We start from the raw sequence: 19,207 nt of genomic DNA, 5'->3' as shown, positions 1-19,207 counted from the left end.
GACATCTTGACTTCAGATTTCTGGCCTTTAGAACTGTGAGAGAATAAATGTTTGAAGCCACACTATTTCTGGTGATTTCTTACAGCAGCCCTAGATGCCTAATACAAACACATACCACCCATGATTTTCAGATATTAATTAGTGGTGCTAGAAATCAGAGGACTCTATCAATACTGTGGACCAATTTCACCTATTACAAAGCTTCCTTAGTCCAACCTAAGTTTATTTTCTCTTTGGCCTGAAAAGAGGAGAAGACCTACTTATCCAATAAGTCTTATTTTAACATTCATACACAGGTAAGGTAAGTTCCAGGACTGTAATTTTACACAGTGTCACTACCTGTAAGGACAAGTCCATGGGCACCCCACCCTTCTACTTACTCAGAGGAAGCAAGGCTGTCATTGAACGAGCATCAAACTTCACAGATTCTGAGTAGTTATCAGGGTCATCCTGGTGATCGGGAAACCTATCCCAGGGTTCCATACTTCTATCAGACACATGGGAAAAACATATTCATTACACATGAAAGGTCGAGGGTCCTTTGGCATAATGTCTCAAGTTGAAATTTAAAACTCAAATTCAATTTTAGCAAGGGAACATGTATGATTGATTACTTAAACTTACCTTACCCATCTGCCATATCTAGCAATATATTGTATCTACCCACAAGTTTTAACATTGAAAGACAGACCTACATGGAATCCACTCATGTATCTTTCTGTGGACAAATGTGTATCTGTGTTTATAGATGTGTGTTCTTTGAGAGGGGGAGGTAACACTTCCTTACCTTAAAAAAAAAAAAATCTTTTCCGAAGTGATAGAAAACAACTGTTTAGCTGAAAAGAAAAAGAATTTCCCTTAGAACAAACAGTTGAACAACATTTGGAGCAAATATTTCCTGTGATCTTTTATTAGAGGTTCTGGATAAAACAAACAGTTACGCAAAATCTGAAGCAAATATTTCCTGTGATCTTTTATCAGAGCTTCATGAGCCAGTTTTTCCTTTGCCAAGGCATCTGTTTATCACTTTTGAAAGATAAAGTCTAGTCACTAGATTAAAGCACAGGAAAAACTTAACTCTCCTTTCTCTTCTTATTTGTATTGTTTTCTTTCAGGGCTTCCCTCATTATATATCGAGTGCACCATAAATATGTCTTTGTAGTTTTTGAGCACATTTATATTCTATGACACAATCTATGCCTATATCTCTTTAAGATGCATCAGGATTATTTGAGAGGCTTGATTGATGGGCCTCACCCCGAGTTTCTGCTATTTAAGGTAGGGGTCAAGAATTTGCAATTCCAACAAGTTCTCTTAATGATGCAAACTGCCAGCAGTCTGAGGACCACATTTTAAAAACATTTTTCAGTGAAAAAAAAATGTATGACTTTTTCTTGGAAACAGTTCAGTTCATTTGATTGATAAATTTAGCATAAAGTCGACATCTTCTGATCGTTTCTTATTTTCTCTAATGCTGAGTTAGGGATTCAGTACAGCTGAGGTTTTAACTGAGTGCACAGGCAACTCTAGGACACCAAACTCACATCCAGGAAATGGAGGACAATCATTCCTATGCAAACATTCATCCTGCTTTGGGGAGAGGTATTGAGCAGTTAGGATGTGACTGAACTGTCAATATATTTCTTTTTAAATATTACCAAGGCGATTCTTTATTTTGCAGTTTGCAATGACAATCTTTGTATATACATCATTCTATGGATTGGTTGTAGTTCCTGTAAATCCTTTGATCTGACCAAGGACTGTCTTTAAATGATTTGGCTACTGTGGAGAAAGGGGACAGAGGGGGAAGGTAAAGGACTTAGATCTTCTTTTCATACTCAGAGATAAAGTAAAAGAAAGAAATAATTATCTGGGAAAATTGACCATTATAGGAAACCAAATTGGATATTGGATAATTCAGTTGCAAACTCCCCTATCTCCCCCTTTTAAATTTATTCTATTATTTGATTTGGATGATAGCTTTACTTGGCAAGCAAAACAAACAAACAATTTTAAAAACTAACATGATGAGAAAGCTTAGCTGAATTCATTTTAAAACTATAGTTCAAAGTAATTGGGCCTAATGTAGCAAAGCTGTTTATCTTTTAATTTAGTTTATAAAGAATGGGCTCACAAATATGAGGGGAACAAAACCTTAAGAGACTTTTATTGAGAACACACTGAGGGTTGATGGAGGGATGTGAGTGGGAGATGGGCTAGATGGTGGATGGGGATTAAAGAGGACTCTTGTGATAAGCACTAGGTGTTGAATGTAAGTGATGAACCACTGAATTCTACTCCTAAAACCAATATTACACTGTATTTTAACTAGAATTAAAAAAACATTTTTTAAAAGAATGGGGTCATAATGTGTATGTTTATATATGCCTGCTATTAACCAGAAATCTTTTCCTGTCAGGCTGTTTACTGGCCCCTCGTCCTTGGGCATGACCATGGCTTTTGTTCTAATATTTGTGATACTATAACTCCATTTTCACATAAATGAAAGGAAAGATCTCATATTATTAGTCTTCTAGATGGTAATATTTTTGTAAAAAAGATGAAACCTGTTGAATCTGATAATCTCTCTAGACCTTGAATGACATAAGAGGATGGACCATGTCTGTTTTCATTCATCAATTAGCAGGATCTAAAGCAACTTGTAATAAAGAATATATTTAATATATATTTGCTAAATGAATGGACTAGACTTTTTTAATAAGATATTGTCATATATTAGTTTTGTTTTTGGTTTTTAAACAAGATGGATATTTGTAGATACTGTGACCAAAAGGATGTGCTTCTAATAAATAACTTCCTGGCAAATGAGTTGTGCCCATGACTCAGATCTAGCCTTCCTTTCTTCCTTCCTTTCTTTTCTCCTTTCCTCCCTTCCTTCTGTCCTTCCTTCCCTTCTCTCTCTCTCTTTCTTTTTCCTTCCTTCCTTCCTTCCTTCCTTCCTTCCTTCCTTCCTTCCTTCCTTCCTTCCTCTTTCTTTCTTCTTTATTGTTTTTTTGTAGTCTGTATTCTTACATTTCTGGTAGTTTCCTTGAACTGAACCAAATGTTAGGACTGGGTGACTATGTCATGCTGTTGACACACTACCATTCACTCTAGCTTTTTCCTTATTAGCACCCATTTTTACTTTGTCAGATCCAGTTGACAGCATCTCATTGTAGTTCTCAGGGAAGCATTACTAACACCATGGCTGGGAAAGCTCCTTTTTTTGAAGGAGTATCTTTGTTGTGGAGAATGTGTATCATTCCTGGTTGCCACCCTCAAGTGTCAATAACGTCTTTCAGTCCTTATGTTACTGCTTCCCTAGCAAAAAACAAAAAACAAAAAACAAAACAAAACAACAACAACAACAACAAAAAAAAAACGGCAAAAACTTTATCCCCACCCACACAATTCCAAATACCTATTTCTCTTTGAGAACCACTCTTCAACATAAATCCCCAACATGGATGGAAGGTTGGGAGCTATCTCTCTCTCTCTCTCTCTCGCTACAATATTTGAGCAATCTGTTAACATGTTTTTAATGAAGATTTGCTTTCATGAAAAAAGTATCTTTGTGAACTTCAGCAACAATACAGATTCCTCGAATTGTTTTTGGAGATATCTCTCAAATCATTCCCTGTGTGTTTATGTATACATATATGATATGACAACTGCTAAATCTATACAGATGCTTCTTACAGAAAACTTAAACATTTTATTATTTTAAAGAAAGAAAGTGGCAAATCCATAATGGCAATCTACTGATCTAATCTTGGCTTCAATAAAGCAGGATGAATGCTATTTTTATCCATATACTTGTTTAGAAGCTCCACATGTTCTTTCAACTAAATTTGTAATTTAGAAGCCATGGGTTAAAGGAGTTTACTTGGGAGATAGAAAGAATTCTACTTTTTTTTTTTTTTTAAGGTGGCTCTAGAATGCTAGATGCTACACCATGAAAACAGACAAACAAAAAATAGATATTAGGATACTTCCAATCAATGACTTTAAGATAGAAATACCTATCCCAAAAAAAAAAAAAAAAAAAAGAAATACCTATCCCTTCATATAGGCCAATCCAACAAATTTCTATTGTGTATCATTATATCAAGTACTAAGCAATTCAGTAGTATGCCAAGATCAATGCACATAGAATATTCACAACCCCCAAAGATCTTATGTATTAATATGAAAGAGTAAAAATCTTTATAATCATCTGACAGTGATATATATATGTATGTATGTGCATACATATATATATATATACACACATATACATATACTTTGGTGTGTATATATATACACACACACCAAAGTAAAGACATAGGCCAAAAGGGAGTGATTAGTTCTTTGACCAAGGGGATAGTTATGGTGGGGACACAGAAAAGATGATCCCTTTATCAAAGTTTTGAAAAGTGAGCAGGAATTAGGATAAGAGTATCCTAGGGATGGAAATCTACTAAAGGGCATAAGGGCAGGGACAGCATGGAGAGTAGAGTGAATCAGCATCACAGAAGCATTAGTTTGAGGCAGAGGGCCCAGCAGACAAGGCCACAGAAGCATGTAGTTGGGGGCAATCTATTCATGAATTCTTCTTTTATTTTTCTGATTGCATAAATTTATCTGGCTTTCACCAACCTACCCAAAATATAATATTGAGGAAGTACCTATAAAAACTAAATTAAAAATTATTCTTTGCTTTGGCAGTAGTGACCTGGCTTATATTACTAGTGATAAAACATACATTGGCCATTAAATATTTTACTTATTTCCCTTTCATGTTGAAATAGAGATGAGGCTCAATTTTGTTTTTATTTGGGCCTTTAAGCTTTACTTTATTTTTTATGGGCTTATGCAGATGATAAACATGGTACAAGTTATTGTATTTCAAACTATAGTTTCTTTGGGTAGTTTTATTAAAATTTTAAAAAAGAAAACCCTCTACTAAATGTCTACAAATGGACTAGCCTAACTGACCACATCTGGGCTATATAAAACCTGGAGGGCTGGAAGGGAGATGAATGTGAAATCTGTTAAGTAGAGTGAAGAGTGAAAAATATTCCTGTCTGGCTACTCTAATGCACCAAGGGAAGTTTTGTTTGTTTTCTGGGGCAGTGTATGACAGAGGTTGGTGAATCATGGACTGTACGTAATACTGGTATATATTTTTCCAGAAAAATGTTTTTAAGAAGCTGTTTAAATTAATCATAGATGGTGCTGCCATAAGATTGCTGGTATTTTCTGTTGTTATTAAATGCCATCCTCTTTCCAAGAAACTCATCTGCTTCTGTGGCTTGGACCAGTATTTGCATACTGACCAAGCCAAAATGTCCAGCTCAGATCTCAAGTCTCAGAATCAGATTTTTAAAAATAATACAACTAGTCACAATGGTGTATTTTCCACATTGACCTAGCTTTTATCTTTCCAGAATTTTTTATATTGGCATATCATCCATTCATATTAGCCGACTGTCATGATAATCATTTATTTATTATTATCTTCTATTTATTGTGTAGTGGGGCATACATTAATGCAGTCAGACACATATATGGCTATATATTGATAATACAGAGGTGGTGGTGGTAGTAAAGCATGATCACCCAAACTAGAAGCCAGGACTTTATTCTATATTCCTGTCACCCACAAGACTCCTATCTGACTGCAAAGCAACTTCTGACTTCCCTGGAGCCTTTCCTTCCTCGCTACCTCAATTTATGGATTTCAGTTCATTTTTTATCTACCCCAGCCACGCATCTTGGATAGTAGCATAGGGTTGGCATTTAAGGGGAGAATCCAAGGGCATTAAGAAAGAGGAGGAAATTAAAAGAATTGATTAACAAGCACAAAAAATGTAGCACTTGAACAAAGAATAGAATAAAAAAATCAGAATAGAAAATATCTTTCAGGAAAAAAATATGAGGGATATAAATTCAACAACTAGCATATTGAGTGGGCAAGTAAGGCATGAAGAGCTAGTACTAAAGATAAGGAAGAATGTTCGACACCATGGTAGAAAAACAAGTCAAGGTTATGGAAAAGAAAGAAGAATTTCAAGACATGCATGACCTGTCATATGGAATTTGAGCTATTTTGGTTGTACAGTAGAGGTAGAAGCAGATTTGAAATGTCCAGAAGTAGTAAATGTAGAAAAATGAAAGGCACTGAGTGTATACCAGAAATCTGGTCATGTTCATGCTTTTCTGTTGAGAAAGAGTGCACTAAGATAGTACGTTGAGAGGAGTTTTATTTTCCCTGCTAATTCCTCATCTCCTAAAGTATTCCATCTTTTATCTCCTGCCCAGATCTCTCCAGAACTGTATATGCAGCTGCCTAATAACATCACTATTTGGATTTCCAGTATGTTCCTAATCTAGGGCGTTTTTCTTGGCCCCCACCCTTTCTCATCCTTTTGTTATTACATCTTGTTGGTTTGTTTTCAAATCCTCTATAGAAACTGACTGCTAAAAGGAAAGAAAGAAAGAAAGAAAGAAAGAAAGAAAGAAAGAAAGAAAGAAAGAAAGAAAGAAAGAAAGAAAGAAAGAAAGAAAGAAAGAAAGAAAGAAAGAAAGAAAGAAAGAAAGAAAGAAAGAAAGAAAGAAAGAAAGAAAGAAAGAAAGAAAGAAAGAAAAAAACTGCTTCTCATCACTTGTGCTACAACATCCTCGTTCAAGCCCCATGATCTTGGTCACCTGCACTGTTTTAATAGCTCCCTTACTGGTCATGTCACTCCTCTGCTCAAAACTTGTGAACACCTTCCCATCTCACTCAGGTTCTGATTAAAACCTCATTGTTTTAGACCTTTCTCGAGCATCATATTTAAACTTATGACGTACCTCTTTCACTTCTTCTCCATCCTGGTTGGATTTATCCCCCCTAAAGTTTATCACCAACCAACATGAAATACTTTTCCCCTACTTATCTCCTCTATTTTCTATCTACTTTTAACCCTCTTTTTTTTTTTTTTTTTTTTACTGAACATACTCATTATTTACTCAATGTACAAAATACAGACATGGGGAAAATAGCATTAATAACTAATACGTGCTGTTTTACACCTCAGGAAAGGGAAAGTGAAAGTGCTGACCTTAGGGTTTCAACGTCTTTTGCTGAAAAAGCAAAGAATAAAGCTAGGTTTCCATTTTGAGAAAAAGAAAAAAGAAACATGGATGGGATTCAGAAGCTCAATGGACCCCAAATCTGAGAGTTTCACAGGTAACTGTGCTGAACTAGCAGACAAAGAAATATGAGCTCATTATTAATATTGATCCATTTTATTTAATGTGGAACTTAGGGGCTTGCTTGACTTGGTCTCCAGTTTCTTCTAATCAGAGGAACTCTACCCAATAAGAGTAGATAATGTACAGGATTCTGTAGTTTTTCTCTCTTTGGTTCAAAAGACAGAAAGTTACTAGCACTTAGCAGGTGCTCATCACACACATAAATGCATTATAAGGAATAACATAAATAAATGCAAGACAATTATTTTTTGCAAGATGATTAGTTTTCATATTTGAGGATATGCCTCAAGAAAAGCTTGTATTTCACTCATGTAGAAATTTTAAAAGTCGTTTTGGTATACATCATAAAATAAAAGGTTTTTCTCTGAATTGTGCATAAATAAGAAACTGAGACAAAAATTTCACCCTCAATGTTCTTACTTTACCTCAGTCATTTATTAGATTTACCACATTACTTTAGTTCTTTACACTGATATTATCATTGTAATTTTCTTTAGTCACATTAGAGAACACATACATGCAAAGTTTTATCAGCAGGCAGTGAACAATTCAAACAATTCAAATATACCTTTAAATGTCATTTCCAAAGAGAAAAAGTAACCTCACATTTAGTTACATTCCTACCAAATGTCAATGCACTGAAAAAGGGTTGTGAAATCTTTTGAGTTTGTATAATCTATTAAAAGCATGTTCTCATGAGAAGTGAAACACATCTCTGCAATATCAGCTTTTTATAAAGTGGGTGAAAAGTTTACAGAAGCTGCAACAGGAAAACCATAATGAAAGTGTTTCAATGTTAACCTGTTTGGAAACATATCCTTCAGTTTTTCCTGTTTTTATTATGAAAATATTATCACAATATGAAAGATAAGGTGGGTCAAATGGGAGAAGATGTTTGCAAGTCATATTCTCCAATAAAGGATTAATTTATTTGAAGTATATAAAAAAACTCATATAACTCAGAAAAACAAAAACCAGTTAGATTTAAAGAAAAATGGGCAGGGAAACTGAATAGACGTTTTTCCAAAGAAGACATACAGATGAGCAACAGACACATGAAAACAATCTCAACATCACTAGTTATTAGAAAATGCAAATCAAAACCACAATGAAATATCACCTCATACTTATTAGAATGACTAGTATTAAAAAGACAAGAAAAGAAGTAACAAGTGTTGGTAAGAATATGGAGAAAAGAGAACACTTATGCACCATTGGCTCAAGTACTGTGGAAAATGGTATGGAGGTTCCTCAAAACATTAAAAATAGAAATATCATATGATCCAGCAATTCCACTTTTGGGTATTTATCTGAAGAAAATGAAAACACTAACTCGAAAAGATATATGCACTACTTTGTTCATTGTAGTATTATTTAGAATAGCAGAGATATATAAGCAACTTAAGTGTCCATTAATAGATAAATGGATAAGGAAGATGTGCTTCTTTAAGATATATATAATGGAATATTGCTCAACCAGAAAAAATAATGAAATATTAGCATTTGTAGCAACACGAGATGGACCTAGAAGGTATTATGCTAAATGAAGTAAGTCAGAGAAAGACAAATACCATATTTTCACAAAACAAATAAACAAGCAAAACAAAATAGAAACAAACTCATAAATACAGAGAACAAGCCAGTAGTTGCCAGAGGGAAAGGAATAGGGGGATGAGCAAAATAGGTAAAGGGGATTAAGAGATCTAAACTTCCACTATAAAATAAGTAAGTCACTAGAGATGTAAAGGATAGCATAGGGAATACAGTAAATAACACTGTAATAATTTTGTATGGTGACAGACTTATCATGGTGATCATTTTGTAATGTACATAAATGCCGAATCATTATATTGTATACCTGAAATCAATATAATGTTGTATTTCAACTATACTTATACTTCGAAAAAAATTCTGTCTATTCATTTTTATATAAGACAAAATACCTTCATTTTCATATGAAATTTGAGTCTTTGCACATATGTATCTGTGTTACATAGTTGATACCACTGTGTATATTACCATCTGGTCTTATATATTTCCCTTAAAATCATATCAATATTTTTATACTTCATGTGATTTTTTTTTTTTTAATTTATGATAGTCACAGAGAGAGAGAGAGGCAGAGACACAGGCGGAGGGAGAAGCAGGCTCCATGCACCGGGAGCCCGATGTGGGATTCGATCCCGGGTCTCCAGGATCGCGCCCTGGGCCAAAGGCAGGCGCCAAACCGCTGCGCCACCCAGGGATCCCACTTCATGTGATTTTTTAAAAATTTAAACTGATAGGCCAAATAGTAATTCATCAAATCTATCTTATTTATGTAGTCATTTTACTATAATGTAATTTTAAGAACTTTTTCCGTTTTCTTTTGGAGGGAAATGTTTTATTAATATAGATGATAATGATGTTATAAATATTTTCATGATTTAGTTTTCTCCTTTTAAATGTTTCTTTAGGATAATTTACCATATGTTGAACTACCAGGTGAAAGGAAAACTCTTTAAACTTCGTGGTATCTACTGCCTGAGTGTTCCTTAAAAAGATCATAAAAATTTACAAAGATTCCAACCATACATGAGCATGGCAGTTTTAGGCCAAATTTACCATTATTTAGTAGTAATATTTATTTTCAAATCATTTTGATTTTGATAGGAGTGAAATGATATCTAAAAGTGGCTTTTGTTTTTTATTATTTATTAATGTGGAAGAGATATTTCCATGTAATTATTTATTATTTATTTTTTTCCTTGGGTTTTTGTTTATTCATATCAATTGCTTAGACATCCTAGTGGAACTTTCTATATATAGATATGCATAAAGTCTTTACATGTAATATATGTTCAATGTATATTCTTTCTTCTAAGACTGTTCCCAATTCAGACTTATCATCAAACCCTTAATTTCATCCTTAAGATTTGGTGTAAATAAATCCTTAAGATTTGGTGTAATAATAAGTTATTATTTACACCTATATTATTTACACCAAGAAGTACCTTTCTTATTATTTAAAAATAAAAACTTTGGTTTTGTATGAACAGTCAAAAATATATATGAATGAAAATCAAATTAATTATTTGTAAAACTAATAGCTCTACATTTAAGGAATATTATCCATAAGAGAGATTAACAAAAGAATGGAAACATCCAAATTGTGCCTAATGCCACTGATGCTCATCTTTGGTTGTGAATTCATCCTTGAATTGGAAGTTTAGGCTTGAATACTAACTGTGCCATTTACTAGCTATGTGACCTTTGGCAAATTTTTAATTTATGTGATTTGATTGTACTTCCTTTATATGTCTAAAATAGGATTATAATATCAGTTTAAGAATTATTATGAAAACTTAAAATACTTTTTTAAAATTGCCTAGTACACAGGTAACCATCAATAAATAAATACGTTTAAGTACCATTTTTTTTTTAATATGGACTTTTCTTCTTTTACCCTCATAGCCTCTCTATGAGGCATATACCAGTTTTTTCTCCATTTCACAGGGTTAGGAAACTTAAGACCCAGAATATTTAAGTAACTAGTTAGTCTTCAACACCTAGGAAGTAGAGAGGCTTGGATTTAAATATAGGCATGTACCCGCAGAATATTAGCTCCTAAATACTGTATAAAACATTTATAATCTCAGTTCTGTGACTTTTCTATCACTATTCTCACAGGGCCAATGAGAATGCTAACACCCATTTTATGCTCTGTAAATCTCACACATTCTTCAAGAAGAACCTAAGCTTAAACATATCCGTGAAGACCTTTTGAAATCCTTTCCCTCTAAGTAATATAAGTTGACCTCTCTGACATTTCTTTAGTAGTTAACTGTAGCACTTGTAGAACTAGTTAAAGTGCTCAAATTCTATTGTGCTATTTGCCTTAGATCATGAGCTTCCTGAAGACAGGCTATATTTTATTTTTTCTGATCTCTTCCCTCCATCTAGTTCAGCAAACGGCTTATAGTAAATATCCAACCAATATTTGTTATAAAGCAAACACAGGTACTAATAGGTGTTAGGTTAAAGGCATAAGTATTATATGAAAAGTAATGAGATTAATTAAAATAGTCTCAATCATATTTTGAATAAAGTCAATACATTTTTTAAAACATATGGACAATTAAATGGCAAAAATTTCTTACTAGTTCAACCTACAGGATAATTAGTATATTTCATGTATATTTATGCACACACATACATTTTTCTCTTACAAAAAAACCTAGCAGAAATCTCTATTTTTTAATCATTGAAATAACCAGATCAAGTTATTAGCAATGGGAAATTCTACCAAAAATTATTATCTCTACAGAAACATGTATGTATGTATACATATAAACATACATATTTATACATCTCACCTATCACACAAACACACACATACACAGAGTAGACACATATAATCAATAGAAGCAATTTTGGAAAAACATTAAAATAAACGTCTTTTACCGTTCGTCCAAAAGACAGCAGCACTGATTTATCCACTTCCCTCTCTTTAGAGTTGAGACCTAAAATCTTTATCACATAGTATTTCAGCATCTGGTCCATGAAGAAAGGAAATGACACATTTGTGTGTTGAAAATTCTTCTTCACAATGCACTTCAATATTACTCTCATCAGTGCACAAGTTTGCAAAATCTAAATTTGTAAGATAACTCATTCCTCTTCCCACTTAGAACATTACAAAAGAAAAGAGAAGTAAAAGGAAAAAGAAACAAGGGTTATTGTAACAGGGTCCATGATATGTGTCAGATTAATTTTTTCCTTTTTTATAAAATCTGTATGCCTTCTGTAACATTCTCACTGTCTATTATTTTGGTTTAATCTCTTTATCTTCTATTAATTCTAATTGGCTTCTCTTTCATATTCTACATTGAGAGAAGACTCCATGTTTAAGTAATTTTCTTCATCCTTTCTCCTAAATCCCTCATTTCTAGTTTCAAACACAAAACACATGGATATCTACCGAGTAAAAGTAATAATCCAAGGGGTGCCTGGATGGCTCAGTCAGTTAAGTGTCTGCCTTCAGCTCAGGTCATGATTTCAGGGTCCTGGAATGGAGTCTGGGATAGAGCTGTCTCTCCACTCCGCCACCCCCTGCATCTGACTCCCAACTCAGTGGGGAGTCTGCTTCTTCCTCCCACTATGCTTCCCCCAATCACATTCCTGCCCCTTCTCTCTCTTCCTCTCAAAAAAAAAAAATCTAAAAAAAGGTAATAATCCAATAATGCTCATTTCCCAGCTATATCTATACTGATGTTAACATTATTCATAGATCTCTTTTAAGCACCTAACAAGTTGTGGATTTCCCCAGGAGTGTAGTGAAGGAAAAAGGTCTCAAGTATGGGGTTTGAGCAAACAAAGTTCTTTCACTTTCTATCACCTTGTCAGAATTTTCACTTTGCATCTCATTTAATCACATTCAAATTCCAGTAGAACACACACAAGAAACATACAACATTACATTAATAAGCTAATTTTTAGATCTAATTCTTCTGGAGGAGAGTGTTTATGTTTCACAGAGACTTCTTGGTATCCCAAACAGGGAGGGATCATACTTCCTACAGAGACCACCAAAATGGTCTTGCCATGATGCCAATGGACACCATAGAACGCTATCTTAGAAGACAATAAGCCTGGTAGAAAGAATGCAGGTGCAGGAACAAGGCACAGAGTTTGGGAGGCAGAAATTAACAGTATCACACGGCCATTCTTAGAGGCTAACAGTAATAGTTACAGAAGCATTTAAACAAGCAGCAGAACCATTTAGCCAGGCAGTTTTAGATAAGAAGTTAGGATCACAGATGTGGATGCAGACTGAATCTGCATGAAGGCTTTTAGGCCACTCCTTAACCATGTTAGTTTAAATTTATCACCAAATTCTTAGTGAAGAGGTACTGGAGACACACACCAGAACTCACTCTATTTCCTTTATAACCATTTGTAAATACATCATGTTATAGAATATGGTCCTTTTGTCATCTTAAAAAAAATCTTCAGTTTAAAAACTCCTTCATACATTGTTAAATTTATGTGCCCCTGTCAACACTATGTGATTAGAAAAGTCAGACTCTGGGAATAACAAGCTAAGTAAGACATCAACTTTCCAAAATTCTATCCTAATGAGATTTATTTCTGTCAAAGTGGACTATATTACTAGGATGTCTCTGTAATATTGTATGTATATATTTTTACTTCCATAATGCAAACCACTTCTTTGATTACTTCCACAATCCTCAGCCTATCTCCATATATTTGTATACACATACACACACATACACACACACACTACAGTTGACCCTTGAGCAAAATGAGCTTGAACAAACTGGGTCTCCTCATATACAAATTTTTTTTCAATAAATATAGTATAGTACTATAAATGTATTTTTTCTTATTATTTTAATATTTTCTTTGTTCTAGCTTACTTTATTACCAGAATACAATGTATAATACATATTATATACAAAATGTATATTAATCCACTATTTACATTATTGTTAAGGCTTCCAGTCAACAGTAAGCTATTCTATTACTAGTTAAGTGTTAAGGGAGTCAAAACTTATATGTAGATCTTCAAGTGTATGTGTGTGGGGGGGATTAGAAAGTCGGTGCCTCTAACCCTGATGTTGTTCAATGGTCAACTATACATATATATGTATATATTAATATTATACTATATAACAGGATACTAGCTATTTGGTCTTACTATATGTAAGATGCCTTATCAGAGAACTAGGTAGAAAATGTTCAGGTCAGGCTGATGATTAATTGAAAGAACATAAGGAATGTCAAGGAATTGGGGCTTTACATTCATCATTCCATTTGATTTCACAGCAACTTTGTTAGGTCATCTTCCCAATTAAGAAACTAAGCCTTAGAGGTCTTAGAGGTATTAAGTAAATTCCTCTAAGATCTTGTCAAGATCATAGAACTAGGAGTCATCAGAGCTGGTACTCAAACTCAATTAAATCTGATTTCAAAACTGGACAAAAGAGAATTTTTTTCTCAGTCTGAGATCAGTGTCTGTATTCTCAGGGGTCTTGGAAAACAAATCACAAACGTGAGTATCTATCAGGCCATCTACATAGTGGCTATACTATCAGTTACTGCCCTGGGATTCCAATGGCTTCACTTAGGTCGCTTACGAACATGTGTGTCTAGCATGCAGGCTATATAACATTATGCCAAAGTTCAGATAAAGTTTTACAATTAAATATAAAAGTGGGTGGGAAAATGACTTCAATTTCATGGGCCTCATTGTTGTAGAGGTAGGCATGCTGAAATTAAAAAAAATATATATTTTACACTTTTTAAGAGATACTTTTATATATCTAATGTTACAATAGGTCATTAGTAATAAGGTTATACCTTATATTTATGTGATAAATTTGCAAAGATAGTATTTTTTCATAATCTGAACCCAAATCAGTGATTTTTAAAAGGATTTTATTTATTTATTAGAGAGAGAGAGAGCACAGAGGGAGAGGAAGAGGGAGAAGTAGACTCCCCGTTAAGCAGGAGAGGAAGAGGGAGAAGTAGACTCCCCGTTAAGCAGGGAGCTTGACATGGCACTCCATCCCAGGACACTGGGATCATGACCTGAGCCCAAGGCAAACACTTAAGGGACTAAGCCATCCAGGTGACCCCCAGAGCAGCGATTTAAATACAAGTTTTCATAATGTTGCAATGGACACATCTCTCCATGTGAGTATAATACATTTAAAGAATTACCAAAATCTACTTCATCAAAATGGCATTAAAAAATTGCACTGTAGCAGACCTTTGTTTGATGATTGTAAATAGAAAAAATGAAAAGTCTTGAAGCTATCAGTAACATTTTATATGACTTTATATAAACAGAAGTTTCCTACTGAAGTTTTCATTTAAGTTAAGAGACTAAATGTGGTATTAGAACCAAGCAGTAACTTCCTTCTGTGAAATCTAATAAAAATGTTTTGGCTTGACCACACAATCTTAAGGTAATATTGTTGATTAACGTTTCATATTTCTGTAGGCTTTTTAATTTAGTTTACAAATGCATTGTATTTCAAAAGTTGGTTAGGAACTATTAGATGTATGGAATTTAGAGCTAAATTTATGTTTCCGTTTCAACATAGAATTATAATAAAATATATCAACACTCAGTGAGGTGGAGAGACCAATGTATTTACTTTCCTTTGAGAAACAATGCACTTTACCACACTTAGTTTTTAAATGAAAGTGCATGAAAGGCTTCTTGGTAGAGCTTGGAGGTCATTCAGGCCCCAATACCAAGAAAAAAGCTGGACACACTGAAAACCAATTACTTCATGGAGCCATCAGAGAATTGAGGTCTTGGGGCAAAATGCCACCCACATTCTAGGTAAGTACAGAAACTCACAGCTGACATCAGCTCTCTGGAACAGAAGCCACTAGAGCCACAAACTAGGGAGGACATTTAACTGCCAATTTTGACAAACCGTTGAGAGGACTAGTGAGGGCTACTGTCAGAGACTCCTGGGGCTGAAGTCTTAGGGAACCTCCATACCTTTCTGGGCTTTACCTCCAGTAACCCCATGAGGTTCTCACCATGAAGAGCCAAGGAAAATCACCTGTTGCTTCATACGGAGGGAGGGAAAAAGTAACCATTGAACACACCCAGAGCATTCTCCAGACTTCACAGAGTCACCAAGACTTCACCAGAGCCTTCTCTTACCTGGGCAGGCTGGAGGGCAATTATCTAATTCCAGCTTCCTCCCTGTCAGGTAGAAGGAGAAAGGGGAGGAGCTAAGGAACAGTGATGAGGGGCAAAGTCCTGGGGGAGGGTCTAAGATGTAGTCATGCATAAGAAAACACTTCCCTTCCTTAGACCTTACCACCCCAGCCACAGGGCTCCAGGATGATAACAGAGAATCCTTCCTTTTTTTAAAGGAAGTTTTGCAGGGAAACCCAAAGGTAGCAAAGGAGACAAAACCAAGGAGAGTAGAGGGATTTTCAGCCTCAGTTACAGATACAGTAAATATTAAGCACAACCCAGTTCCTAGCCAGGTCATCACGAAAGCTCACACTAACAGGCCTATTAGCCTCAGTTCCTATTACCTGATATATCATCTCTAATTTTCAACACAAAATTAAAAGACAGGCTAAAAAGCCAGAAAGTGCATGCCAGGCCCTAAAAGTCACGCAGTCCTTGGGCAGTTAGGGAAGTGGAGAGGGTAGAGCGTGCACTACATGCTAGTGACTAATTTCCTTGCAAGCTCAGCTGTCTCCCCAAAGCAACATTAACAATTCACCCTGTCCTTATGATTCATATCTTAATGACACAAAAATACCAGTTAGGAAAAAAAGTAAATGTGAGCTCATTTTTAAGTGATATTTTAAAAACACGAATGCACATTGGCCTGAGTTTAGGGAAGTGTGGCTTCAGAATTAAAGTGGCAGGCTCATGTGGTTTAAATAAGCTGAAAATTGGTACAAGTGTCAATTCACTTAAGCCCGAGCCAAGTTCATTAAGCGGAATTCTTACCCAGAAGTCTCCTGAAATGATGAGATGTCAGCCTAGATGCTCAAAAAGAGAACAGGACTTGTACCATAGCCAAGGGAATTGTAGCAAGGTGGATATTCACTGCAGAGCAATTTCACCTGTTCCATATCTTTTTTTTTCTGAGAGTGAAACCTTTTCAATTTAAAATGACAGGACTTCTGGAAGACAGAGACCACCTGTACAAAAAAATAAAAAACCAGTACCTCCCCCATCTTGCACAGTGTCCCAAGACCCTGCGGGGTGGTGGAGATGCACCAATAAATAAATAAATAAATAAATAAATAAATAAATAAATAAAATGACAGGACTTAAAGATTCTTCAAAAATATTATCTAGGGTCACCTGACCAGTGACAGAGCACAGACAAGAATCCATATTCTCTGATTCTTTCCACTACACCTTAGCTTTTGTGAACATACTTGTGAACATACATAATTGTTTATCTTCATTTTCTTCCATAGTACCTTCAGAAGCAATTGCTTTCTGAATACTCATGCTATTCACTTCTGATCTCCAGAAGTGCTTCCAAAGTGCTCCCACTCTTTTGCTGTTTGATCTGCCTGCAAAAGGGCTGCCAGAGAATGAAGAGCTCTTCATTTGTCTTTTGCCTTTCACATCTCTTGAGGGCGCCACAAACTCTAACCAGGAGCTGTTTGGGGAAGGTGATCTGAGCCATCTAGTTTCTGTCATCTCTTCTGAGGCACATAAAAACATAAAAACGGGGGGTGGGGGTGGGGGTTGATGATGTGTAGTGAAGCAAAAAGCAATACTGCATACCTACTTAGTCCAGCAACTCAGAAGAAAACACCCACCATTTGAGGAAGGACTGGTAGATGGATTGCTGGAGAGAAAGAACATTCTGGGTAAAGAAAGTGTATTCATATACCTGAGGGAGACAAGAGCATGAAAAGCATTGGAAACTGAAGCAAAGCCAGTGCAGCTGGGGTGAAAATAGCAAAAGGTGGCAAGCAAGGTCCAGATAAGGCTGAGAATTAGATAGGATGCCAATGGGTTGAGGAGTTTTTCTTTCTTTTTTTTTTTTTTAAGATTTTATTTATTTATTCATGAGAGACATAGAGATAGGCAGAGACATAGGCAGAGGGAGAAGCAGGCTCCCTGCAGGGGAGTCCAATGTGGGACTGGATCCCAGGACCTCAGGATCACCACCTGAGCCCAAGGCAGGTGCTCAACCACTGAGCCACCCAGGTGTTCTGAGCAGTTTTTCTTTATCTTACGGGCAGTGGCAAAACATTCATTTTGTAGTGGGATGAATGAGACATACTTGGATTTTGAAAGTTGCCTTTGCAATGTGGAAAATAAGTTGGAAGTGGGAAGTTCAATGTAGTGCAAGTAGACAAGTTAGAAAGTTATTGCAAAAGTGCAGGGGAAGTTGGTGGTGGCTGAGATGTGGGTGCTATTAGTAGTAATGGGCAGAGGAGACAGAGACCTATTAAAAGGCAAATGTAATGGAACTTGGTAATGGACTTGATGTGAGAGATGGTGGGCCTGAATTTTTCTCATTTACTACTGCAGACCCACTTCCCACCTTGCTCCACCCTTCTATTTTCTCCAAGAGGCTGACCTTCCTGTAGTAAAACAAATGGCTTCCTTGACCTCGGGCTTCTGATGAAGTTTGGCAGATGGGCAGCCCAGCCAGAGATTAGTGAAGGCAAGGATTTGCTCCTCATATTGTCTAGAAATGAAATAAATATTGGTTATCTAGAAATGTTGAGTGACCTCTTAAGGAGCTACATGACCTATATAAGCAGAAAAGCTCTTAATCTGGTAGGCAGAAACCTAGCTCTCATTACTGTGGGGATTTTAATGTCTTAGCCAGTTCCTGAACTCCAAAGAGTTAACAAAAGTCCACAACTTTTTAAATGATGGGCCCTTTGAGGAACAACCTGAAAACCTAGTCATAGGACTTATGGTAGGTAGAATAATGACTTCCAACCCCAGAAAGACATCCACATTCTAATTCTCAGGACAATGTTATGTTACAGGGTAAAGGGGGAATTAAGGTTGCCCATGGAATTAAGATTACTGATCAGCTGATGGTCAAGCAGGGAGATGATTCTGGATTATCTGAGTGGATCTAGTGTGATAACCAGGATCCTTAAAAGTAGAGAAGGAAAGCAGAAGAAGAAAGTCAGAAAAAGTGATATGTCATTGGAAGAATGGCCAGGGACATACAGGGTTGCTGGCTTTGATAATGGATGCAGAAGGCCTCAGGCTAAAGACTGGGGGTGCCCTCTAGTAGTTGAAAAAGGCAAGGGCATAGATTTTCCCCCAGACTATCAGAAAGTAATGCAGCCCTGCTGATAATGTGGTTTTAGCCCAGTAAGATCCATTTTGGACATCCAACCTATAGAGCTGCAATAAAATCAATTTGTGTTCTTTAGAGACACTAAGTTTGTGTTTGTTATTTCGGCAGTAGAAAATTAGAATACA

General features: G+C 35.6%; 1 protein-coding gene across 7 annotated transcripts in view; it reads right to left on the bottom strand.

Annotated features, from left to right (window-relative positions):
• The window catches only part of MSR1 (macrophage scavenger receptor 1), an 80,079-nt gene extending 67,738 nt beyond the window's left edge, over window positions 1-12,341 (bottom strand). For 2 of the 7 annotated variants that reach the window (XM_041753653.1, XM_041753660.1), the window contains exons 1-4: window positions 12,200-12,341; window positions 11,683-11,904; window positions 3,146-3,321; window positions 381-487 (exon numbers count right to left, since the gene is read on the bottom strand). In XM_041753653.1, coding sequence (XP_041609587.1) covers window positions 381-487; window positions 3,146-3,174 — 136 coding nt within the window. In that variant the 5' untranslated portion in view covers window positions 3,175-3,321; window positions 11,683-11,904; window positions 12,200-12,341. Of the gene's footprint in view, window positions 1-380; window positions 488-787; window positions 837-3,145; window positions 3,322-11,682; window positions 11,905-12,199 lie in introns of all 7 variants that reach the window. The other 5 variants (XM_041753659.1, XM_041753657.1, XM_041753654.1 and 2 more) reach the window with 5 other exon arrangements.
• Window positions 12,342-19,207: the final 6,866 nt, after the last annotated feature.

Source organism: Vulpes lagopus, chromosome 4, assembly GCF_018345385.1.
Source record: "Vulpes lagopus strain Blue_001 chromosome 4, ASM1834538v1, whole genome shotgun sequence".
NCBI lineage: Eukaryota > Metazoa > Chordata > Mammalia > Carnivora > Canidae > Vulpes > Vulpes lagopus.
Note: the sequence above shows the minus strand (reverse complement) of the source record. Positions and strands in the feature narration are given on the sequence as shown.